General features: G+C 41.3%; 1 protein-coding gene across 1 annotated transcript; it reads right to left on the reverse strand.

Annotated features, from left to right (window-relative positions):
- Nucleotides 1-160: 160 nt before the first annotated feature.
- tmem63c (transmembrane protein 63C) lies at nt 161-24,196 on the reverse strand. The gene is made up of 23 exons (XM_034563354.1): nt 24,137-24,196; nt 15,405-15,647; nt 13,537-13,616; nt 12,073-12,160; nt 11,268-11,305; nt 10,379-10,521; nt 9,444-9,495; nt 9,245-9,353; nt 8,599-8,672; nt 8,384-8,464; nt 8,183-8,303; nt 7,834-7,967; nt 7,580-7,702; nt 6,660-6,813; nt 6,458-6,564; nt 5,739-5,825; nt 5,544-5,609; nt 5,273-5,435; nt 5,066-5,171; nt 4,125-4,292; nt 3,900-4,012; nt 3,740-3,814; nt 161-3,185 (listed from the first exon to the last, which is right to left on the reverse strand). The coding sequence occupies exons 2-23, from the start codon at nt 15,612-15,614 to the stop codon at nt 2,970-2,972; spliced, it is 2,508 nt and encodes an 835-aa protein (XP_034419245.1). The 5' UTR covers nt 15,615-15,647; nt 24,137-24,196; the 3' UTR covers nt 161-2,969.
- Nucleotides 24,197-26,302: the final 2,106 nt, after the last annotated feature.

Here is a 26,302-nt window from a genome sequence, read left to right on the forward strand (position 1 = left end):
ATGCAAGGAGTTTAGCCTTTTGCACATTTCCTGAAGGCGTCATGTGCACATTCACTCTTGCGCTACTACTAACCACATGAAATGTGACTCACTCGCTCTTAAACCCTTCAGCATAGACCACACGAGGAGAGCAATAAGGAGTTCATGGCACAAGATAAGTGGATTGAGTTGAATTCATTTTAATTTCAGATCACAGCACTTTACTTTGGACAGATGAAAACTCATTAACAACACAGCTGACAGAGATCAATCTCAAATGGTGTCTTTCCTTTAACCTCAACCTTCTTGACAACCCACATCTACAGCAGGATCACATACTGCATGAAATAAAGCACTTATGATACACACATTTCATAACCAAGAGTGAAAACCAGTGGACATGTCTGGAAAGCTAATGTACCTCCAAATAGACCTCGGGTGGCCAAGCCAACAGCATATGAAAAGACACGACAGGATACAATAAAACTCGTTAAGCATGAAAATGGACAATCCCTCCTTGCATGGACATTGGAGCTAAGAATGGCCTAATAAGTTTTATGTTGTATTTTTCAAAGGAAAGTACGTTTAATGATCTGTGCAACCCACAGGACACGTTGGTAGTTCACAGACAGACATTTTGAGATGCTCTTTGATGTTTATTTTTCCAAATAGATTTTTCTTCATGATTCTCTGCACTGACCACTCTCGCTCTGCTTTCATCTCTTCTATACAGCATGAGAAACTACAGTTAGATTCCATGTAAAATGTAGCAAGTTGATTTAATATTATGCAGTAAATCTGAAAACAATGTATGTCACAGACCTATGATTTTGTGGTTACTGTTAATCTAACATGTTAAAATGTAAGACAAACCCAATATAAGTTAATGGCACTGGATAAATAAGTTTCAAAGATTGTATCCTCTAGAGAGAACTTGGTCATCTTATATGAACAAAAACAAATGTGATCGAAATCAACAACAAGGCACCGAAAAGGACATAATACAAAACATCGTAAAGAAGTGAGGGAACTATTGTGATGTAAACACACACAGTAAAATGGCTTAGTGGTGAGCTCGACTGTTCTTGACCTTGAAATTATAATAATGACCTTATTCCAGAGCTTTTGATCATATCACATGGTGTTCATCAGCAGATGAAGTTTGCTCAGTTGTCACTGATGTGTAAACAGTAAACACATCTTTAGGACTTCTCCATGGTGCTGCACAAGTTGAACATTATAGTTTACTCTTAAAGGTTTCAGAAAAAGCAAGTAAGTGGACCTTGGGTAGAGACTGTTTTATTAACATGAATAAACTATAAAGCATAGAAAGAAAAGTCCAAAACCTGCACTACTATCGTATAAAGTTTGAACATGTACAGTTCACTATGACCATGTCCATGAAAACTGAACAAACTAATCTGCAGTTGAAGTTTATGAGATATAGTCAAAAGCTCCGGAAAAGGCAGTAAGGGGACCTTGGTTGAAGATGTTTTGGTCAACATCTCAGTGGAATGAGCCTCCTGCGTATCTGATGACTAACAGAATGAACTACCCATTGCCTGTTTACTACTCTGGGTTGTTTTTCAAGATTGTTGTTATTTTCATCTCTTTAGTTTTGAGTCAATGGAGCATATTTTAGGCCATGCTGGATTGTCACACGAAAGGACGTGTTTGTTCAAGGCACAGCAAGAGACATGAGTAACAAACTACCATCATTTTACATTCAGGAGCAAAACATACTTTCATCCCTCCACAAGGAAATAAAACTTGCAAACACACAGACAGACGATAAGCCTAGCACATGTGAAACTTGACCTTATGGTTAAGGACGAAAATGCATACCTAATTTATACAACATAGTCAACATGCATGCAAAAATGTTAAATTAAAAATGAATAAATTCCTCTCTCGTTCAATATGGTTGTCTTGCAGTGAGAAGAAGTAGACACCACGGTATATTTTTCAAAATATTCTGCAATTTATGATAAAAAGCTATTTCCTTTCTTGCAGAGAATTAGATGTATACCACACTCATATGTGGAAGTGGTATTGATCTTCTCATCTAACTCCCGGCAAGAAAGTGAAAATGTTGAACTATACCTTCAAAATAAAGAAATAAAAAATTGAATTGGATCACATACGCAGTCAAAATAGCATAATAAGGGAATACTCTGATTAAGACGGGACAACTCTGCAAATCCCTAAACAATCTCCAGTAGCCCCCAACCCAGAGCACAATATCAATGACACCGAAAATACTGTAGCAAAAATAGCAACCTTAAATTGATAATAGTTCCAACAAGCTTCAGGTACAGTCAAGCTGCTTGTGCCTCCTTGTTGAGAGTGTACATATATTACAGTACATCTCTAAGTTACATTCGGCCCTCCGTCTGTCTGCGCTCTCACTGCAGATGGCTTCACAACTAGCTGCCCTCGCCCTCAGCCTCCCTGAGCTCTGCGTTCGAGGAACCAGATATCACCCGGGCTCAGACCACTCTGTCAGTCTGCCGGGGCAAGCCTGCTCACACCACCCACACTGATAGGAACTTTCACCTCCACTCATGTCCAAGTGGCACAGCATTGGAGAGAGGATCTCTGATAGCAACCCAAAGACAATTCCACCGCAGACACTTTCGTTACTTTAAACCTTTTTAACTTGCGAATGAAGTCACAGGAGAAGTTGCGATCCCTGTCATGGAGCATCCAATATTTTAACTGAAATAATCTGTACATTTAGGGACGTATCGTCTGTAAAGATTGGTGTTTTTGTCCACGAGACAAGTTAAGGAGATGTTTTAGCAAACTGCTGTCTATATATTTATGACAGCGTTTACAGGGATTGTGCTCCTGCATTCTTTCCTTTTCAGGTTCTTCATCAAGCCCAGTCTGGTCTCAGGGTCTGAGGCAACGGAAATGCAGCATTGCAGCATTTAGCAATCTGTGTTCCCCAGGTGAAGGACACGTGGAATCAGCTTGGGGATTTAGTGTTACTGGAAGCCTACAAGGCTGGAGCAGTAGGGGTCTGGGGGGTCTTGGAGTTCAGTCTCACGGGTCTGGGCGTGGCCTTCCTCACACCGCTCTTCCTCCGCCACGCCGTGGCTTGAACTTTGGGAGCTGGCCATGGTGCCGTAGCTGTGGTGGGCCGGGGACGGCATGGGAGTCAAAGCCAGCTCTGGCTCCAGCAGCACAGATGCCACAAACAGCTGAAAGAGGAAGATCCACATATAGTGGAAATCAGTACATTAGATAAAAGTACGTTTTATTGTTTGTTTACCCATCCTACACTTAACTCATGCACCAAGTTAAGATCTTAACACAATTTAATTGTAAGTCTAACTCTGCATATCCTGGAACCCAAAAAGTAAATGGCAATTATCATAAATCCAGGTTTGGATACATATAACTATGCACCTTTAAGGATCATGCAGTATTTTAACTCGTCATGGCTATTATTATTATTATTATTATTATTATTATTATTATTCTTTGACACCAACATTTTTTTGGGGATTATTTCTCTGACATTGATCATAAATGCAATGCTCATACGTGCAACACTGTTCAGCACTCTCACATCTCAGATGTCAGTGCTTCCCACCAGCACAGTAAATTCCCCAACAACAACTACAACACCTAATGTAACTTTTACACAAATAAAACTATAACTATTAAAACAAGCAAAAATACTAATATGATCCTGTAAGATATGTTTACTGGTGTACTGTCAGGCTTATCATATAAATATGAGCTACTGTACACTAGAAGCAGTTGTGGATGTTTCGGTACTCCTGTCTTCATCAGTAAACGTCTCCTCTGCTTGCTGATCGGACATCTGAAAAGAAAAATAGCACATTATTCATACAATATTGCTTTGTCTTTAGCTGAACTTAGTCTGTGTGGGTTATGGCGGAGCTGACCTGATAGCTTGTCGACTTGTCTGGTTGCTTCCTAAGGCACAAGCGAAAGAGGGAAAAGGCAATACAGGAGAGCAGGGACACTGAGGTGAAGAGGGTGATGGGATGAACTGGACCTGTGACAGCAAGGGGCAAGAAATTACAACTTAACAATGCTATATTGTACGCTCACATTACAATGACGGTTACAGACACTGTAACAGGCTACGAATGGAAGTGATAAAGTACCTAATCTGAGCATTGAGAAGAAGAGCAGCCAGAACATGCAGAGGATGGGGGCCAGGATGACCTGGCTGATGGCTGCTCTGTGGATCCGTTGGCTGAGTTTAGTGGGAATGTATGCATAGTAGATGTTGTATCGGTCGACCATGTGCTTCAGGATCACATAGAGCAGACCTACAGGGGCAGAGAAAACACATTAAAATACCCAAAACACTGCAGCATTCTGGAAGATTGACGGCGGTATTGTTGATTTGAGGCAAAAGACAGAAAACTCTGGTATGGTCCTTCAACATCATTGTGATATTTTATTTGTTGTTCTCCAAACGTCCACTGAACCCCACACATAAGCCTTAAGAGCCTCAAACACTGAATATTATGCTCAATGCATAGTTGAATGCAATGTACAATTTAAAAAAGCATTATACGTTTATTTTTCAATTGAATAGTTATCCCATTTAGCTTTCGCAGGTATCCTGTGTTGTTTTTTTGTGTTTCCACACAATGAGGTTCAACCAATGACATTATCTGCTTAAGCTTAGCCTAACAATAATAATATGAGACACAGACCAGTAGGGTGTATGTATGAAAGGGCCTGTTCTCACTAGCATTGGACTGCAGTGGCCAATATAAGCTTGGTGAGCTCTGGGCAGAGACAGGAGCAGAGTGGGCGTCTGGCTCGCAACTCACTGTGTCTGGGTGTCTGGGACTACAGCAGCAAATTCACACAGTCTGCATCTGATTGGCAGGCAGTGGAGGAGAGTGAGGTCACAGCATGAGGGGAGACGACACTCACACACACACACACACACACACACACACACACACACACACACACACACACACACACACACACACACTAAGACTAAGGGGGAAGGTGATGGGATGGTAAAGAAAGACAGGTGGAAAGAAAGAAGAGGTAGATGAGGATTTGTATGTATGTTGCTCACCAAAGGGTGTAATGATGGGACATGTGATGCTGTAGGTCATACTGACTGCAAAGATACACATGGTCCAGGCGTACTCCAGGCCAAACTGGAACTCATAAGCTTGGCTCTGCATATGAAAACGCAAACACCATTTTTTTAAAAACAGAGCACAATCTTCAACCTTCAAGAAAAACACTGTTATAAGCTAAACGATAAGGCTCAGCTGACCCGTTTGACATGAATGCGCTCAGCCTGGGACTTGGCAAAGCAGAGGCGGAGGGCATACACTGTCAGTGCTGGGATACGGAGCAGCTCCATAGATGTGCCAATCAGACTTGATGTAATCACATAGTTCACAAAGAATGCACCGTTGTCAGGAAGAAACACACACCTGCACCAAGAAAAGAAAGAAGCTGAGTGTTTGGCTGCGCCCCAAATGTCTTCTTAGGAGCCATGATACTATTTGTATGTTTCATTTGAACAGAAAGAGTTATCTTACTGGAATTTGACCTCCTTCTCATCCAAGAAGTTGACATCAAAGAGCCATGTGAAGAACAGGTCCAGACTACAGACAGAAACAAATAAGATACAATACATCTAAAAATTGTGTAAAATCAAAATAATTTTGTGAAAATAAGTATAAAAGCAGAAGTTAAATGTTTAATTTGTCTCTGTGGTTATGCTGTGAGTGTACCTGGACAGACCAAGTGAGGGCAGGATGATGACCATGAAGACCAGCAGGAAAAAACACTTGTGCATCGTTACTTGGTTCTCACCAGATCTGAGACATGAAATAAATAACATGGGATTGTCAGAACATCATTACGCAATGCATATTTAGTTATGTAAAACATATCCACGCAATTCCCTTCAACATAGTAAATTCCTAATGTGAAATAATGTAACGTAAAGTCAGCTGACTCTACATGTAAAGGGTTCATTAGCACAAGCTATGCTTTTCCCTCCAGCGAACAGTTAATTTGCATTCGGTCCTTCGCACATCACGCCTGCACAACACGTTTGTGGGGGTGGTTATGTAAAGAAAGGGTGCTCATTGGTGCTGCGTGAGGTTGTCTCCTAATGCACAGTAGCTCTGCTCCTCCTCCTGCTAGTCACCATGTGCCTTTCCCCTGTGCATGGTGACTACTGTGCATATCATTATCCTCACATGGAGATCTCTATGACAACCTGCCCAAAATAACAGTGCAGAGAGAGTGACAGAGAGAAGGAGGGAGGGAGTAAAAAGAGCAACAGGGTGTAAAATAAAAAAATAATTGAGATGGAGGGGGGGGGGGGGAAGAAATGCTGAGAGTTGAGAGGAAGAAGGGCAGCTACACATGAAGGGCCTATTTGAAGAAGCAAAGGACAGGCATATCCATTTCAGAGGAGAGATGGCTGATGGCTGGTGAGTACCTGGTCCAGTGGGACTCAAAGAAGGCTGAGTAGTAGACGATGAAAGGCAGGAGTACCGAAAACGCCCACAGCAGGAGGGTTGGGAAGAACTGGGTAATGACAGGGCTCTGGATTGGACAGCAACATTATTTATTAATGAAAACGAAGAGAGTTCAAATGTAGCATTGGGGTCACACAGTGAAACTCAATCTCAAACTCTGACCCGCAGACTGTCCACAGGCCTTGTGACGTTGAACTTGTCCATTGTGTTGACGATGATGGCTGGAGTGGTGAGGAAGAACAGCAGCAGGAAGAGGAGAATGTTGAGGAGGACGCATCGGAGCCACCAGCGAGATCCGCACACTGACAGGTTTTCCCTGGTGATGGGAGAAATAATGAGCGTCAATACACAATCATCCAGCAGGACAGACAGGACATTAAACACACCACTCTCTCCCTGACAAGCCTGTTCTGTATGTATTGACATAAGCCTGAAATAGCCAGCTCAGTCAGGTGAGCGTGTTTCCACTGAGCGGGTGGGAACAGAACACTTCAACGCTCAGTTTTAATGAAGGAACAAAAGTACCTGCTCAACCCCACAGCCTGCGACTGCTCCAGAAAACACAAACACACTGCAGCCAATCAGGCATGAAGCACAAACAGTGAGCAATACCATGTTAATATCTTATACATATGCATCCCTCACTTGTTACATAATCTCAATGGGACTGCTGCATTCATTCTCCAAGATAAGAAACATGCCTTTTAGCTAATTCAGTCATAGATAGGGAATGAGTTTACATTGTTTTTTTAATATCTGCTACAAACAAGAAAATACATACTGATACATCTTACATTTGCATTTCTAGCCACAACCCAAAGGTTTCCAAAGATACCAATATGTCATGATTAATTACAGTTTTGAATGTGGGTGTGAATGGTTTCTGTCAGTGTACCAATGCATGCTGGGATAGGTTATAGCTCCCTGCAACCATGCACAGAATCCGTATATATAATGGATGGGTGGATTTCTCACGTGCTACAAAAGTAGTAGATGGTATCAGTATGGAAGATGTTGACTTTGCTATTAAGGGAAAATAAGGTTTAAGAAACTAAGGGAGTTCTGGTAATGTTAGTACTTACCAGATGATGTCACTAGGAGCAGGTGCGTAGTTGACCCCCCACCTTTGCGACTGCACCACAGTGGTGATGCTGGACTGCTGTGGTCTGCGACGGCAGCGTACACAACCATAGTCCTTCACAATGCTGGAAGACCAAACAAGATATACAAAAAGGGATCTGCATCAGTACTCAGTAATGTCTGCTTTTATGCCACTTCATGAATGCTATGCTTGCTCCCAGACATAAACCTTAATGTCATGCTGTTGTTTACTCACACAGCAGTCATCCTCTCATCACGAAAAGTCACAAAGGCAATGCCGAGCCTCTTCATGGAGATGCGGTTCTTCTCAGCGTTAAACTCGTCTGTCCGCTTTTCTTCTAACTCGCTGTAGTACTGTTCTGCATCCACCTGCAGATAAAAGTTAGAGCACACATTACTCACTGCATCTTTCATTCTCAGAAAGATCCTTAGATTTACAGTGGCAGGATATCTTGTTGCTGCATGTTCCTATTTCTGGATGGCAGTGCCATCCAGTGGTAACATACATTATGTGCAGCCCAACTGAGCTGTAGGTCTATACAGGCAGTCACCCACTAATCTCAATTAATGCTGATACAACGTACCTTTTCAAAGCCACAGATGTCGCAGCAGAATATCTGAGCACATGGATGGGTCTTGATCATGATCCTCCCTTCCTTTTGGGCCTTTGTGGCAAAATACAGCCTGCCTTTCATTGCCTTGCGTCTGCAAAACACATCATCCTCAGACAAGAGCCTCAGGCTGATCCCAAACTGTGTTGGTCCAATCTGGAGCAGCTACTGTACCTCTCTAAGTCCAGCCTCATCAGCGTGTGGACATCAAAGCAGAATCGGATATCAGTGACAGTACAGCTGGGGTAGGCCTCACTAGTGAATGGAGCAAAAGGAGTTGATCATAATGAAGGCGATGACTTTGTACATGGACAATGGTCTTGTGACATTAATGAAACAAAAGGAGAGGATTTAACTTAACAATGAAAAAGAGAAGAAAACATGTGTACTGGAAGTGTTTGGTGAGGAGTCCGGGGTCAGAGATCTCTCTTGGTATGGAGGTAATCATCAGTGTCCTGGCTACCTGAAACATATAATGTAATCACCATGAGATACAATAAACTGAAAAGAGAACTCTCCATCTAATAAAGAGGTATCAGCCATGCAAACGTCGTGACTCTATGGATGGCAATGCCGGTCTGTTGGTTCACCGCGTTCAGACATGAATATCTACTACTACATAAACAAAGTAAGTTCACACATTCATTGTCACTAGAGGATGAATCCCAATGACTACGGTGATCCTCTGACTTTTTTTATTTATGCCACCAGCAGGTTGACTTTTGTGCTCCAGCGTGAAACGCCTCTACAACTCCTGGATGGATTTCCAGGAGATTTGACACACACATTCATGTTCTCCTCAGGTTGAATTGTAATCTTTTTGGTGACACATTCACTTTTCATCTATTGCAACCATCATAATCTAATTCATGAGCTAATGACCTTCCATCCAGCCTCAGCTGTATTTTGTGTTTAGCCCTAAATAGCATGCTACCATGCTAGACTAGAGGAATTGATTTAATAAGATGGATATTTTTGCAGTATAAAAATGTCTGGGCCTAAATGTTTAAACAGTATGACATGATGGTGTCAGACCTGCTCATCTTCTCGGTACTCCAGCCGTATCAAGTGGTGAGCCATACACAGCAACGTGATGATGAAGTAGACCAGAGCCAAGATGCTGTGGAGCCACAGAAAGCTGTCCCTATGAGGCACAAAAGGGTTTCAACAAATATAGATATGGTTCTGCGCTACTTCATGAGATTTGATGTCATTCATAAAATGCTAGACTTACTTTGCACTAACATTAGCCAGTGTTGTTCTTCCAAAGTTTTCAGGACTGTCTCCTGTAGAGATAATGAAACATGACAGAGAGGGAGCCATTTTAATTTTTTTAATAAAGAAAAGGAAACCCCTCCTCTTTTGTCTGTGGGCTGAGGCAACAATGAAGCAATGTTACTATTTAGAAAAAAAACTTTCCATGCAATTTAATGACATCTTTCTCATCTCAATGAAATGTCGCACGCAATTCAAACATCGCAGTCATGCCTAACTCTGGTGTTTTAATTCAGGCACCCTTTGTTTGCTGTTACCATGGCAGCCTGACATTGGGTGTTGGTTAATTTAATGGCTACTGTGACACACTGTTTCATCAGATGATAGCCAGCAGTAATAAAAAAAAGAGTCTGTGGACAGCCCAGCTCCTCGTAGGACCCTTAATGACTCCTGCCTTCATCCTATTATGGAATGACTTACTCAACACCTACAAAATAAGCACACAACTGCCAAAAGGCACATTTTCTGCACTATCCCACCCCTCACACCTACATGTGTATGTTAAGTGGAAATGAAGCACTTTCTATTCCTAAAATCCTCATCTTGACGCTATAAACTCCCATTTGATGAAAGGCAGCCATTGTGTATATAAATAGTAGTTTCACTTCAGAATCTTGTGTTATGGGTCACTTTAAGTTAAAATTACCTTAGTGGCTTTGAGTGGATTTCAGCTTTGATCTAATTTCATGTATGCAATATAGTTTTTTATAAACTCATCTTTACCACAGATTGTTTTATACTAAACTTCAGTGCATTTCACTAATACATCCTTTGGTGTGTAGACGCTTGTGATTGTCTCTGTGTGGCCAGATGCCTCATATGACTGAGGTTAAGGATATCCCTTGGCATTTCAAATAGTCGGCCCGCAAGACCATAATCTAAATACCAACATACCCAGGAGGTTCCCAGAAAAGTTGACCGGCAGGATTATGGCCAAAGACAGCAGGCAAACCACTGTCATGAGCAGGATGATGTGGCGCTGGAAGGACAGGTATGTGACGGCGTCGATGCCACATTTGCTACGGATCTCCTCATCCCTGCAGAAACAGAGATGGGAAACTTTCAGAATCCCTGAATCACATATCCAATAGATCCCAAACGCTCTACGCCACATGTCAAAAAGAGAGATTGTTCTCGATGTGTCAATAACGGATTTTCCACACATGCACTGTGATGGGACACAGAGCTGTGCAATCTCATCTGGATGTATGCAGCTCGGTCTCCTGCCAGGACAAATGGGCCTACAGCTTACATCTCATCATGAGTAAAACCGTGGCACCACTACGTTGGTGCCAGAAGCTGCGGTTGTCAGGAGGGAGGTTTAGGAAACACAGTCACAAAATAGAATAAAAAGAAAAAAATGAGAAAAAATGAAGAAAAGAGGGGCACGCTGGTCATATGGCGGCCCACACATTGCGAACTCTCAGGGTGGGTTTGCACTTTCCTAGGGTGAGCCACTGGCACGGGAGCTGAAAACAGAAGCACACAAACTCCACCATAATACTATGGAAACCATGGGCACCGTGGAAATCCTCTTTTCTCCAGGCCTAAATCTGTTGTGTGTAGTCAGACTGGAGCAAGAGCAAATATTCAACGAGAAACCACGGCACCGGCGGTCGCATGAGCCCAGACTCGTTTGTTTTTGCTGCTAAATGACACATAACAAGAGACTTTACATTTGCCGGTGACATCAGCTTTGAAGACAGAGGGCCAATAAAAGGATAGAAGCTACGATGACAGAAGGGTAAACATAATTACACGGGCAAATCCTTTGTGTACTTACTTCATATGGTAGAGTGATGACAGCCATGAGCAGAAGCCCTGGAAAGAGAGAAGTATCGTAAAACATCCCATGGATTAGTTATTAAAGATAATGGATGACATATGTATACAATTCTGTGCACACCACATCTGGCTGCTTGCAAGCATCCACTATTTGCATAGTAATAAGGTCTGCAGAGTGACACAGAGGGGGATATTTAATAGGTCTAGCCTGGAGCAGTAACTACTTTACTGCAGCTCAGCTTTGAGTAGGCACAGGGCGATGACTCCAGTCTGACTCTTTGTCTTACACCGTTATACACATGCAGGGAGTGACCTCATCTATCACACAGGTGTCATGGAGTCACAGTCCAGCAGAGTCAAACTGTCATTGTAGATGTGCATTTGGCTGCATTTTTAGACATCAAGATATCGTTGGTAAATGAACTGTGACACCTTGTTATGAAAAGAAACTGCAGAGTTGGGAACTCATTCTCTGTTGTCTCTCTTTCCCATTACATGTAGTTATTTAATACATTGTTAATGAAAGAATATGACTTAGTACAGCTTTAAAGTAAGGCAGAACCACACTCAGAGGTCAGCTTAGAATGGGACCAGTGCAAGTTTCATCACATAGAATAGAATAATATTCTATAGGTACGAAATGCATTCAATATTTTTGTAAGAACTTAAGGAGACATGTGTTTTGTTGAGAGAGCAGGTGTGTGTGCGTTTGTTTAGGACAAATTGTACTTTTAAATGATGTTTAAAGGGTTCCATGTTGCTTTTAGCAGCTGATGAACAACTCTAAGCCAAACAAAACTTACCATGTCCTTGGTCTCAGAGTCGGAAGGGCTGGACTCTGACGGAGACTTCTCTTTCTCACTTGGTTCTCCATAAAACAGGGATGTGAGACTAAAAACATAAGCAAATAAATAGCAAGGCTATCAATTCTGATTGTGGCATGGCTCGACTTTATCAATGCATCTAATATTTAATATGTCAGTGCTGTAACAGTAAAGGCATAATGTAACTTCTCTAGACGGTCCTACGGTCTCAAACTCTATACATAAAGAAGACTAAAAACACATTCAGTATGGTCGAATCTAATAAAGCCAGTGTGATGATTGAATTTGTGGATATTGTTCTCTGGGCCGTACCAATGACAGTTCAACATTGTGTCAAATTAAGCAGCATAATGTAATCAGTGCCAGAGAGGACCGTTGGCAAAACACACAGATGCTGCTTGCTGTGGGAGCTTTAAAGCCACTGAAGAGGCGACTCGGGTCAAGCAGAGGAAAGCTGCTGCAGACTCACGCCAACGGCTGGATGGACTTTGACTCATTTTGTATACTTCAAAGTAATATGACAATTGATTTATTGTTTAAAAGGATACGCCTTGTGATATACTTTTGTTTTCTTACCATCAGAAAACCTAATGAAAATGCCAAAAACAACAGTGAACCATATTATAACCTAACAGGTATTGTCTGTGTTATTCTTATGCCCCGCTGCCCTACATTCTCACACCAAATGCATGTTAATCCGCCGTTGAAAATAGTTCCACACACAAGCATTATTTTCTTGTGTTTGAGTAACATTTGTTAAAAAAACTACAGTGCCTTTTATAAAAAACTGTTTTTTAAGATTAGAACTAGTGGACTTTGAGTGCCACAGACGGCGTAAAAAAGTTAGAAAGAATTGAGAGATGGATTAACACATTGTTAGTAGTGATCTTTTTGTGGGATTTGTGGACTGAGAAAAATACAGACTAACCAGCCTTATAGCCTTGTCCTTGAAGTTTTCTATCAAGGTGAAATGCCAAACATTGGCTGGTTCAAGCCTCTTCATTTTATATTGCTGTAAATTTAACATATTATAGTTTTAAAAATGTTAATCATGAGGATTCTTTCCAAAATTAGTTGGATCAAATATGGAAATAATTATTAGTTGTATCCCTAATTTTAAAAGAGTGAGAAGACCATTCATCCAGCCACTGTCTGTTTACATACATGAATGTGTATGTCTGATCAGTGTTAACACTTTGATATTTTCACTGTTACTACCAAATACGTGAATGCATTGCCACAGTTGCATTTATCATTCCAATAACAACAAATGAGCATTAATCAAACGCAGAGTAACTCTTTGCAGTACTTTGCCTCCTACGCAGTACCATTACTACCCAGCAGAGGGAGCTGGAGGCTTCATGGTCAGGACTCAGGAGAGGTTCCATTGAAAATCCTAACTTGTTGCCAAGGCTCACAAACCAGAAGTGTATCAGGATTCACCTGTCATTCTCCATCAGCAGAGCCAGGCGGCCATAGTCCCATGCAGCCTTCCTCAGACAGGAGAAGATGAGCAACAGGAGCTATATAACACAGAACCAGAACGTGAATTTAATTTAATTTACACACTCGCCTCACACACTCATCTTTCTGGGCCTTTTCCAAAACCTGTCCATACTGCTTGACGTGAAAGCTGTGGCCTTTCTCTGCATGTTCATAAGAAGCCTACACATATGAGACAGGTTCAAAATGCAGCACCAATAATGAGCCCTCGTCTTTCTTTAGAGTGGTACGTGGTTGTCTTGGAAACTACAAGACACAGGTCAGCATGCACATACAAACACATGCTGTGTACTACATCCAAATGAGTGTGGTCAATAGCGAGAATAAATATGAATAGCCTCCATTCTGCCCAAAAGGGCATTACAATGACATAATTAAAGCCTATTCAATGATATATTATAGGACACAATAGTGAATTCATGCTCTGTTTAAAAATAAAGAGCATAACTGGGTGATAATGGATGAATGTTGACAAATGCAAATCACAGCATTAAAGAATTCATTAATTAGAGTTTAGAAGACATTTGGTTTAGTGGACAAGGATGACAACACTGCTAATAAGAAAAATGCCCCCATTAATAATCGATTCTTTAGTGATCTAGAGCCACGCATAGACAATCAAGGCAGCCTTCACTAAGGCGAGTAGCTGAATAATGAGTGCGTGTTCACATTAACAGTCAGGGTCCAAACTCCATCTTTGAATAAGAATCTCTCCATTATCTCGCTCTTTCCCGGTGTAAGTCTCCACCGTGTTGTTTTAGTTTGTTTGGTCTTTATGTGTGGGCGTACTCTCCTTAAGTCCCACAGATGATTCATTCTTATTCTGTATGATGATGGAATTGATGCTTCCGCCACCTGGGGGGGAAGCACGCTTTGACTCATGCTTGTCATTAGGAGACAGCAGTCGACCCTCTGTGTTGTCTTGACAACTAGGCAGCGATAAAATGAGCCAATTAAAACACGGAGGTGGCATATTGAGAGTGATATCAGGGCAAAGATCAAGCTTGACAAGGCCTGACATCCTATTTTTATCTGCAGACAAGAGGAGAATATGCAATTATGTTTCTAAAAAGTGTAAACACTGTATTATATTATGTTATCCAGTCTATCATATCGACAGATACACTCATCCTTGGAAATGAGTGTATCATTTCCAGGGATGAGTAGCAGCTTAAAGTCTCAAAGTTTACCTAACCACATCTCTTATACTGTCAAGGGAATACAACACATTTATAATGTCATATCCAATTTTTATATGAAGGAAACCCATGAGGGGTTCCAGACAGAAAAGCCCCAGCTGTGTGACCCCAGGACATTGTTTTTGTGAGGTGTCAGTGCTAATCCCTTCACCACTAAGGACTGGATATGACATTTGACCCAGTTTACATTTTTAGCCATTAAGTTGTGAACTATGTTTGCTGATCATACTTCAAGGTAGACTATAAGGGGATTTCTAGTGATAGTAGTTAGCACTGCCCCTCAAAGCAAGAGGGGCCTGTGTTCGATCCCGGGCTGTACTAGTCTGTGTGGAGTTTGCATGTTCTCTCTCAGTGTCAGCGTGAGTTGTCTTCCTCCCACAGTCCAAAGACATGCAGCGCAGGTTAATTGCTGATTCTAAATTGCCTGTTGGTGTGAATGTGAGAGTGAATGGTTGTCTGTCTCTCTGTGTCCTGAGATAGTCTGGCGACCCGTCCAAGGTGTACCTTGCCTTCGGCTTCGCCCAATGCCAGCTGGGATTGGCTGACATTGGGCATCCCTGAATAGGATAAGTGGTTACATATAAAGGATGGGTGGGTGTGAGTCAGTACCATCCAGAGCACGACATTGATGGCGAGGACCGTGGGCACTCCTCCAAATGGCAGACCTTGGAGGACACTGCTGCGGGAGTGCGAGTGGTAGCATCTGTCCGCAGTGCTGTTGTCTTCCCCAAAAGAATCCAGGAAGCTGAGAACATCCAGCTCCACACGTGTCCCCTCCACAGGGGGCGCTCTTGTCACGAACAGCTCAGAGTGCGCCATCAGCACTGGACCATACCTGAAGAAGAGACAAAGCTACACAGAAAGTGATCATTAGCCAAGCTGTTGGACTTCCTGTTGCCTTGATACACACCTGTTGAAGCTCTGGGATGCTCGGGCTTTACACAGTTATTCATAGTGTCATCACATTGGGTTAACTGATAATTAATACAAGTTCTGTAATTATACAATGATTACTAGTGATTCTGACGTTGTGATTGTCTAAGCTATTGCTACTTAGCATAAGAGGAGGGAAGTCAGCAAACTGAATCCCTAATAAAGTTAATATGACAAAAAGTGTCAACAAAAGAAGGAGAAGCTCGTTACAACACACAGTTACATATATAAAAGCTTTTTAATGCTATATTAGTGCTCTGAATACTGTATATTGCATCTCTAACATACACTGTCCCATTTATCTCAGACAAGTACCAGTCATTCACTGTGAGTGCAGTATTGATAAGTATTGAAAGCATTTGCCAGGATCAGCCTAATGACCATCACAGTCCATTAGCAGCTATTGACCGCCGTGTCTGTTTCTTTATCTGACAAATGGAAGCGGAGACGTCACATCAAAAGCGACATGCTGATGGGATGACACTGCAGGATCTGTGAAAACACACAATATGTGTCCGGGAAGATGCCCATTTAACTATTTAACCAGTTAGACAAAAGCATACTTCTGTTGTGAACTAAATTCACCAGAACAAGAGTAAAAGCTTAAACTGTTTACTCCACTGCAGTTTCTGTGTATCCCCTTGTCTACAGAGGCATGTGCAGGATATGGTCATTCACTGCCATGACCACAGAATGGAGGCCTGAACCATCTGTCCTCCAGCAGCACACACTCTCCACACGTTTGATCAATACACTCCAGGATGCCAGCTGCTCAGCTTGTGTACACTCTTCACCGAATAAACAGTCGGAGGAAATGAAGCAGCAACAGAGTGCTGACAGAGCTTTGCATCAATACAGCGAGTGAAAGACATCAATCATCAGATTTCATGGGAAAAGAAGTATGATTCCACGATATTTTGAGAGACTACTGTGACAGTAGACACAGTTGTAAACAAATCGTGTGCTACGCAGCAGTAAATGGCAGCCGGAACTGCATCACAACCCTGCTGCTGTCCAACCCTCACAAGCGATGTGAGGTAACACGAGATTGAAGTGAGAAAGAAGAAGAGGAAGCTAAAGGCCTCCAAACTGGCACACATTACTGATCCCAACCGGGGTGTGATTTATCACTGCGCCAATGATGTCACTTCCTGAGAAGTTTTGTGAAGCATTTACCAAACCACACGTATTGAAGCCATAGCAGGATGTCTGGTGGAGGAGGGCGAGCTGACCAATGGACTGCTGTACGCAACACTGTCAGAAGGTCACGATATAGTTTAAAAATAAAACCCAGTAATCTTTTAGCAGCTCTTTCGGCACTGTTGTAGTCTACTTTATTTTGTGAAAAACTGTATAGCTTGCAGTCAATATTCAGATGCTGTCAGCATCTGAATAGTGCTCCCTGTGGAGACAACTGGGGTGGAGATCTCCTGAGGATGGACCACAAAGCAAATCCATAAAGTACACACACACACGCAGCCTGCAGTGCTGTGTTTCCCCAGAAGCCGAGGTATCAGGCTTTCTCTCTCTGCTAATAAATAAGCCATCGATATGCACAAAAAGATTATTTTACAGCTAAAAGTGGATTAATAACCACATAGGCTTACAGTAAAAGGAGAGAGCATTCGGTTCTCTGAGAAAAATACATGTCATCAAGGACATTTAATTCACTGGATCGTTTATATATTATAGTTATTTGATAAGTCCTGTGTCCCATTTTCAAACAAACTGATGGACAAACTAACACAATGATTTACAGGAGATTTTTAAGTCGTGGGATCAATATAACAAAAGATCAACTAAAGTATCCCAGGAGTTTTTATCGTGATTAAAAGGCATTGCTTGTGATAACATGATGAGAATACTGTTTGGAGCATTTTACTTTTCTTTAATTAATTCAATCATCGTGAAAAGCCCAAAATGGAAAGCTGCAGGAAAAAAGTAAACTGTTCAGTGCCTATTTTTATACTCCTGTGATGAGCTAATGGCATAAAACCAATCAAAGAGGAGCTGTGTGAACTGTGACATGCAGCAACAGGAGCTGAATCAAACAGAATTGACGCCTTATATGGAAGAAAATACAACTAGCTAGCTGTAAACTGGAGCTCGAACACAATTTGAAATGCAGAAGCATAAACAGACCTTTATCGTCTCACTGCCGTTCTTCTTCCTGCATCAGACGAGTCACTTTGAACGCTGCTCCCTGCTGATGCTCACAGTTAAACTCTTCCTCTCCAGAACAGAGCAGGATGCTGAAGGATGCAGGCTGGCTACGGTGTGGTTTCACACAACATTTGGACAAACGTCACAGCATGACTCGGCAGTTTAACAACAAGATATTATTTCTGTCTCACCCATCGTATATAAACACTCAAACATGCTCACAGTTATCCCATGGTATCCATTTCCTCTCCAGCTTATTTAACTCAGCAAATCTGAAGTCTTTCTAATCCTTTCCTTCTGCTGATTTCTGTCCTCCTCATCCCTGACTCGAGCTTCCGAGCCAATGCAGCAGATTACAAACTGATGTTTGGTTTGGTTGGCAGTGTTGTGCCTCCCGCTGGCAGCACGAGTGAAATCTCTTGTCTGTGCTCAGCTAGACTATTATGATCACAGATGCTGAAGTCAGTACACGAGCCGCGAGCTGGTGAAGAAATAACTGAGTTTGAGTCAGAGAAGCAGAAAAAGAGAAGAAAAGGCTAGCTCAGGTCAGCTAATCAGCTCATTGCACCAGAAAAAAGAAACAGCTGAGGTATCTGTGTGTGTGTGTGTGTGAGAGAGACAGAGATAGAGAGAGAGAGAGAGAGAGAGAGAGAGAAAGAGAGAGAGAGAGAGAGAGAGAGAGAGAGCGAGAGAGAGAGAGGATGTCATCCTTGATGTGATACAGACGAATCAATTAAACTGTAAGTCAGAAGGTCAATAACTTGCAATAAACCCTGATTCAATCCAGATATATTTCATCACTCCATCATACCATTTAGATGGACTCAGCTTCTGCTGTGGCCTTACCATGAATTGTTTAAAAGCATCATTATTTCGGTGGTGTCACCAACTTAAAAACATAAATAGTCTCAGCGACCAGTTCTGTGAGGTTGAGCCTTTGCACAGACTTTGAGCAAAATGACAACATGCTTACGATGACAATGAAACGTTACTGATCTTCAGCAGGTATAATATTTAACATGGTCACCATCTCAGTTTAGCATTCAAAGAAATGCTAATTAGTACTATACATAAAATGTGGTTGGGGCTGATGAGAATGTCATTAGCTATTTAGGTATTTAGTCATATTACATTTTGACTTGATGATGGCGTATGATTGAAAGCCTGAGGATCACCAAAGTTATTACAATTCGGACATAGATGTCTGTGCTACAGGAAAAGCTTCACCAAAGGTATTAGGATTCATCTTCTTGGCACCATGGATATCTGTGGCCCCAAGACTTTTTAACCATGTCATTCAAAAATAGCAGCTGGTGCCCAAGAAAAATGTATCCTCTGGGGGATTTCTGTACACACAAATCATGAGATTGCATTCAATAGTTGTTGAGATATTTCAGTTGAGACCAAGGTGTGCTGAACTGAGCCCTCCATCCTCCATGGCTTAAAAGAAACGAGGATGGTACGGGGAACACAACTCCCTGTCAACATATAAACCAAGCGTGTTGGCCTCCACTCTTTGTTACCATAAAGGAATGAGACATTGTTACATATAAACATGTCTTTCAGGGGTTGGGTCCTATTCCCAGCTGCACCAGAACCTAATGATCAACATAAACCATTTGGTGCCCCCCCCCCCCCAACATTCAGCTGGACCAAGATTCATTGCCTGCCTGAGGAAATGAGAGAGATGGTCCTGTTTTGCCAGATAGATGAAACATAAATACAATGTGAACTTGTGTTGACTTCCAAACCTCTGCACCGCAGCTATGAGATAAGACTACCCCCAAGGAGAACTTGCAATTACCATAAATAAAAGAGTAATGGCTTCAGAGCTGTTGTTCTCCTCTTGACTGCAGCCTTGTTAAATGTGCAGTTTCCCCTTGCCACGATTCCTGCATGGCAGGGAGAGGTTTGACGCTTTCCCTGTCAACAGCTTCTTCTCAAAGGCCCAGAGACGGTAGCATATTCATGAGCAATGTTTAGCTGTGCTCTGCATGTTAATCTAAAACTGAGCCGCTGATTATGTAAATCCTGGTGTAAAAGGTATTCTGTTAAAACAATCCTTCTCTAATGAACTGTTAACAAGCCAATAAAACATGAGTCATGACATGAGAGGACACATTATGGAAGCAGCATGGGAGCGTACTAAAAAGGCAACAGTGGGGAGACAAAATAGTGTAAACACATCTTGAAGAACGTCAGCTTTAAAGATGTCTTATCACACCAGAGTTGACGGCGTATTTGCAAAATCACACGAAGGCTGTAAAAAGACCCCTCCAGCGTACCAATGCTCTCATTCACTGTACATGAACTACATGGCAAGCAGGGACACCAACATTACACCTGTATGTGATCTCATTATAAAGCCGTGAGCTGCCTCCACTCTTCTGGGAAGTCTTTCTACAAGATTTTGGAACCCGATACAGCTATTTGCTCCTGGCCTCAAACGCACCAGTGAGGGAAACGTTTGCTTAAAAAAAGACTTATTTTCCCTGAATTAAAAGCATGTGATGGTTTTTAGTTGGAGGGGAGTGTTGGGGGTTGTGGGTGGGCAACCCTCATCAGACTCAACCTGAGGGGGAGAGGGGCGGAGGTAATCGCACAATTGGCTCACCACCTGCTCACCACCTGCTCAGCTCAGTGGAAGAGGGAGGAGGCTTTCCTCTTTTCATACCTCTCTCTCTATCTCTCTCTCTCTCTCTCTCTCTCTCTCTCTCACACACACAACACCCAAACACAGATTAACAAGGTGTGTCTGCATAGGGCAGAGTTATTGCAGCATCCCCCAGCCAGCCTCTTTCTGAAGGATGAATGAGCCATAGCATGACTGGAGCATGACACACAAACCTGCTTCCTGTCTGGCTGCACATGCTCAGTAGGCCCCCAGTGGAGCGCTGTCTGGCTGCGCTACTGCTGCTTTGTGGACTGGGCCGCTCCTCACTAGAGCCCACCTGACATCAGAGATGGCTTCAGTACAACATGTGTGCTGGAGGAACCTGACTCAGAGCAAAGAACCATAACAATCTGTGTTTTCTCTGAAACTCAGAGCTTCTTGAAGATTCCACCCACAGCCTCTTATACTGCTGGAGCTGATCCTAAAAAAGGCCCTGTGAGACCTGAGACTCAGTCTAAATTACATTCATTCCCACATCTACAACACAGTGTAGACACTGCTCATTTCAGCCTTCAGATACATTTCTACTTTTTGGAAGCAGCTTAACCATATAAAGGAATTCACAATGCATCAAATAAGTCTCTCGACATTATGACAACATGTCAACCATACATTTAATTAAAGAATACAATTGAAGCAATTGTAAATGGTTTTATCAATGCAGTTGTTCAATAAGCTTGCACTTACATTTGAAGCGTGTTAATCATTTTTGAACATTAAACTACTGCCAATCATATTCCAAAGAACAGTATGATGGCAGACAATTAATGTTTGTAAGGTAGGACATCAATCTAACCACATACAGTTGAAATGGTCTGCAATAATGTGACGTAAGGACTAAACTATATAATTGAATTAAATATTAATCTGCCATTATTTCTTTAATAATAAATTAATCATTTCATCCATAAAATCGCACAACAAATTCTTCCCAAAGCCCATGTTGGCATATTTGAATATCCCGTATTGCCCATGTAACAGTACACAGTCCTGTACAATTGATACATTATCAAATTAGTTGTTCCAGTCATCATACTAATCAATTATTGACTGATTGTTTCAGCTATAATGGGAAATATTTGAAAACCATCTGTACCATGTACAGAAAACATCTGGATCTGGATCCCTGCCAACCAGAGTGCTCATATCACAATGTCTTATACATACAGGATGTCTGCTGCTACAAAAAGAGGTTGTCTTAATAATCAGCATACAATGTGTGACAGGTAAGAGGACAAGATAGTTTAAAAATCTGAAAATATCTTATGTCCCATGCTTACTGGTGTTATAGTAAGCTTATGGCAGCGTGCTTTGTTGCTGGTGAATATCTGTGTATGATACAACAGTTACAATGCTGCATGTGTCAGTATCCCTGTGATGGACCCCTGTGGAATAGGAGGGAGGTTCGCAGCAGGCATCTTAAATAGCAGGAGCCTCTGACGACATAAAAAGAACAAAGCTGTGTCTATTTGTGCTGTGGTTAGATGGCAGGTGCAATACAAATGGAGGACTCACTATCTGCTGTTTTGTTCTAATATTCTGTTCTTTCGATTTTCCATCAAGAGGCTTATCACTAAAGTGTTTCCTGATTTCTTCATTTAAAAAAAAATGTATTTAACCAGGAAAAGCCTCATTGAGATTAAAAAAGTCAGACATACAACATAAAACAGTGACAGACAATAAAAAAAACAGCATGAGTAAAACCAAAACTAAGACTCAAGTTATCATATCCCAGTTCACACAGGTGCACATACCTCAGTCAAAAAAACATCTACAACCAGATGAACCTTCCACCAACTCTTTCAATCTATTTTTAAAAACACCTAAAGAGACCGGCTCCGGTAGACCCAAATCAGTCTGCAGCAAATTCCAAGCCGCAGGAGCAGCAAACCTAAAAATCCTTTTTCCCGTTTCGAGACGGACGTTAGGGACAGATAGCAAGAGGAGGCCTTGCTCATGTGTCACAGAGCGAAGACGGTAGCTTCCACCATTTTTCTGATAAATTAACTTACATAGATAAGATGGAAGTACCTTAATTGCCTTATAAATAAGGACATGCCAATGATTTAGTCTACGGATGGACAATGCAGTCCAACCAACCCTAGCATACAGGGAGCAGTGGTGAGTAAGAGCCTTAAGATTTGTTATGAACATAATTCATACACACCACCACCATTATCATCAGCATCAGCAGTACTAACAGAGAGGGCAGGAGAGGAAAGTACACTAGAGTGCAATCTGTAGTACCACAGTCATGAGCTCAACATGATAACATACCTATTTACAAACACATTTGAATTGAGATTAAGATTTAATGTAACTAAAAACTAAGTCTGCCCTCGATGGACTGGCGGCCTGTCCAGGGTGTCCCCTGCCTTCGGCCTATGTCAGCTGGGATAGGCTCCAGCGCCCCCGCGACCCTAATGAGGATAAGCGGTATTGAAAATGGATGGATGGATGGAAAAACTAAGTCAAGAATCAATTCACGCTTGAACCTCCTACTGGTTTGATATTTGATATTCCTGGAGCTTAAAATTTAGTGTAGGAGACATTCTTAATCTGCACAGTATTTGGTGTCTTTCCGTGTGATACAGAGGTCATTTTGATGCTTTGCACCATGACAATAAGATCCAGAAAGGATCTTTGCTCACCCTCTCCACTGTTTGTACTGTTTGTTCATTCTGTGCAACTGGAGCTGTCTACCTGCTCGAGGTGCTGAAATATACAAGAAAAAAAAACAGACAAAGAAAATCCACGACGAGAGGCTTACGCATTCTCTCATACATGCACCTTTCTATCGTCAGCCTGTTCAGCAGTTGTACAGGTATTCCATATCCATCTCTACTGCGAGCACTTTATCAATCTGTGTTTAGTCTCTACTGAAATATTAATATCTCTTTGATACTCGAAGATGACCAGCATTATTGCTCTCTATTCTTGGGAAACTTACTGTGCACTCTTTTGAAGTGTTGGATCTCATTTTAAAGTGATAACGCACTGAAAATATTTGAATTATTAAACACTTACTATAAGTGAACTCCTGCACACGACCAACACTTAACTGTGGCAATAGAGCTTTGTCAGGCATTGCAACATGAACACAATTGTATCCTTATTAAGCCTTAGATTGAAAAGAACTACCCATTTTGTAGCCATGAAATGTCATTAAAGGTATCCCCCCCTCCCCCCCCCCTAATGTACTCAATTAGGAACAATTGATGTTGTAGAGAGAAGATCTGTGTTGGGTGTTATAGCCTGACACGTTGCCAGAAACATCTTCATCCTGACTGACCAATAACAACACGGTACTACAGCGCATGGCGCCTTTGGACGTTTAGACTCAATTCTAAAATCGTATTTTCACAAATGAAAGAAAATCTCTTTCTCTCTTTCTTTCTCTCTCTCTCTCTCTCCAATCAGACATATTTCGGCTCGCCTTCCTCCTCCTCCAGCTCTGGAACTTGGTGAAAACGATGGCGCCATAAATAGCGGCATAAATTCCTCCAGTCCACGTTTAGATCACCACACGGATACATGCCTTTACAAATAAAATAAAAATCACATCACTCACCTCAGACAGCTTCCTGGTCGCTGGTGTCTGGTGTTGATGGGCGCTGCTTTGTTTTTTTCCTCCAACAACAAGAAACAAGAGAAACTCCCACTGACTCAGGGGCCGTCTGACAATTAAACACCTGCCTTGAAGACTGCTAAGGGAGCGTCAACTAATGCTTTTACTCCTATGTATTTGTCTCTATTTTTAGGATATACGATATTATTATCTGTTATGATTATACAATTATTTTGCTGATGAAGTGAGTGTTATATTTATAGAGCTAAAACCAGAATGACTGAGACAACACAAGGTAAGTACAATATGATATATATATATATATATATATATATATATATATATATATATATATATATATATATATATATATATATAATATGACATCACTCAGTCTAAAAGGTAAAATAATTGAGGATACATAGCCACCTAGTCGAAAATTATCTTTCATGCATTGTGTCAACCTTTTAGCCTTATTAGCCCGGAAGTACATTTCTGACAGAAAAAAAAAAAAATAAGATTTCAATTTAGCTGTGATAATAAAAATATCTTCGTGGTAAGTCATAATCAAGATATAGGAAGTCATAATTATAAGATAGAAAGTCGAAATGATAATGAGTGCGCAGTGGCTTTTCTATTAGCATTATTATATTATCTGACAGGTCTCTTCATCCTCTCGCCGTTCTAACCATGCAAACGATATGCAAAAGGTAACTATTACAGGTTTAACAAAACAAATAATAACATTGCTATTAATGTAGCTGTTCCAAGGGAGTTAACGTTGCATCAGACTCCATATGGCCCTTTAACCAAGTGTCATCACATCCTCCTTATGTAACGTATAGTGCTACATATGTTGAAAAGTAATGCAGATATTTTAACTGTGCACTTCGTTGTCCTCTGTCATTTAGACAGAAAGTGTGTTATCAAAATACAATTTAGAGAATGAAAACAACTTAAAGCATATTTAAGGTTCCACCTCAACGGCTGGACTCTTAAATGCAACTTAATGACTTAGATGTGGCTTAAAAAATGAATACATCCATATTGCTAAGAATAATTTATTATTCCAACTAATTGTCAAGTATGTCAGTGCATACCTTAGGGAGTCAGACACCCTGCACCTCTCTCTTTCCTTAGATTGGGCACTGGATCAGACTTGTTCACAGGAAAGAACATACCATAACTTCAGGGATTTCAGAGAAGACCTGTTGCTCACATGTGGCTGCTACTTGGAGTTGCCTATCAGTTATTACAACTTTTGACATGAAATGAACCATGTTTTAGAAAGCGACTTTGTCTACAAAGTTTTGAGCCAACAGGAACTGGACTGCCATCAGAGGTTCGTGCATTATAGGATTTCCAGATGTTTTCCTTATGAAATACAGCTACCTTGTTTACCTGACTAAGTGTCACAGCTTCAACATGTTGTCCACATTTTCCAGCTGCTTTTTGCCACTTTTGTTTTGTTGGACATTGTTTTCAGTTTAAATATCCCTTTAATAATAGCAGTGGTGCTCTATCCTTCATGTTTAACAGCAAATGACCCAACTAATGTGCGTGTCTCACAGAACGGAGTACTGAACACATATTCACTGATATCTATATCAATTGTATTAATTTAGTTAGTGCTTTTTGTTGACTTTGAAAGAGTAGTACATTTCTGCAGCAATGGTCACTTTACTCGGGTCAAACTGGTGGTAGAGCACCAATAGTCCCAATATAATGAGTTCTTGCAGGTGAAACACACTGCTATGTAAACATGTCACTAAACATGAAGGATTGTGTGGGACCGGATGTGTGGAATTAGATCGGTTACACATCATTATCTAGGCGGGTACAAACTCTCTGTATGTTATCACCTGAAGACAGTTGAGGGCCTTTTACATGCTCCGTACTGCAGGAGGAAGTGTTGAGCATCTTAATGTATTCTGAAATATACCTCCTTTTTTCACACAATTTAATCCATCACATTTTACATTTTGGCACCTTTTAAAGGTTAACCTTTGGATTTTGTAACATTTGTGTACCTCTGGTGCCACCTTCAGGCCAAACTTCAATACTTTATTTTATTTTTGTTGCCTTGTGTTGGCTAAGAATAGCAATGTTTTTTTCTCTATTTTTCATCAAGTGCTCTGTATTTCATATTCTTTCAATATGTTTTATTAA

The sequence above is a fragment of the Cyclopterus lumpus genome, chromosome 22 (assembly GCF_009769545.1).
Source record: "Cyclopterus lumpus isolate fCycLum1 chromosome 22, fCycLum1.pri, whole genome shotgun sequence".
NCBI classification, from domain to species: Eukaryota; Metazoa; Chordata; class Actinopteri; order Perciformes; family Cyclopteridae; genus Cyclopterus; species Cyclopterus lumpus.

Coding starts and splice junctions, on each gene's coding strand:
- tmem63c (XM_034563354.1), bottom strand. CDS start 15,614: ATGGCGCACTCTGAGCTGTTCGTGACAAGAGCGCCCCCTGTGGAGGGG. Junction 8,465..8,598: donor CTCCTCACCAAACACTTCCA/GTACACATGTTT, acceptor TCCATTCACTAG/TGAGGCCTACCCCAGCTGTA. Junction 5,610..5,738: donor CCCTCACTTGGTCTGTCCAG/GTACACTCACAG, acceptor TTCTGTCTGTAG/TCTGGACCTGTTCTTCACAT.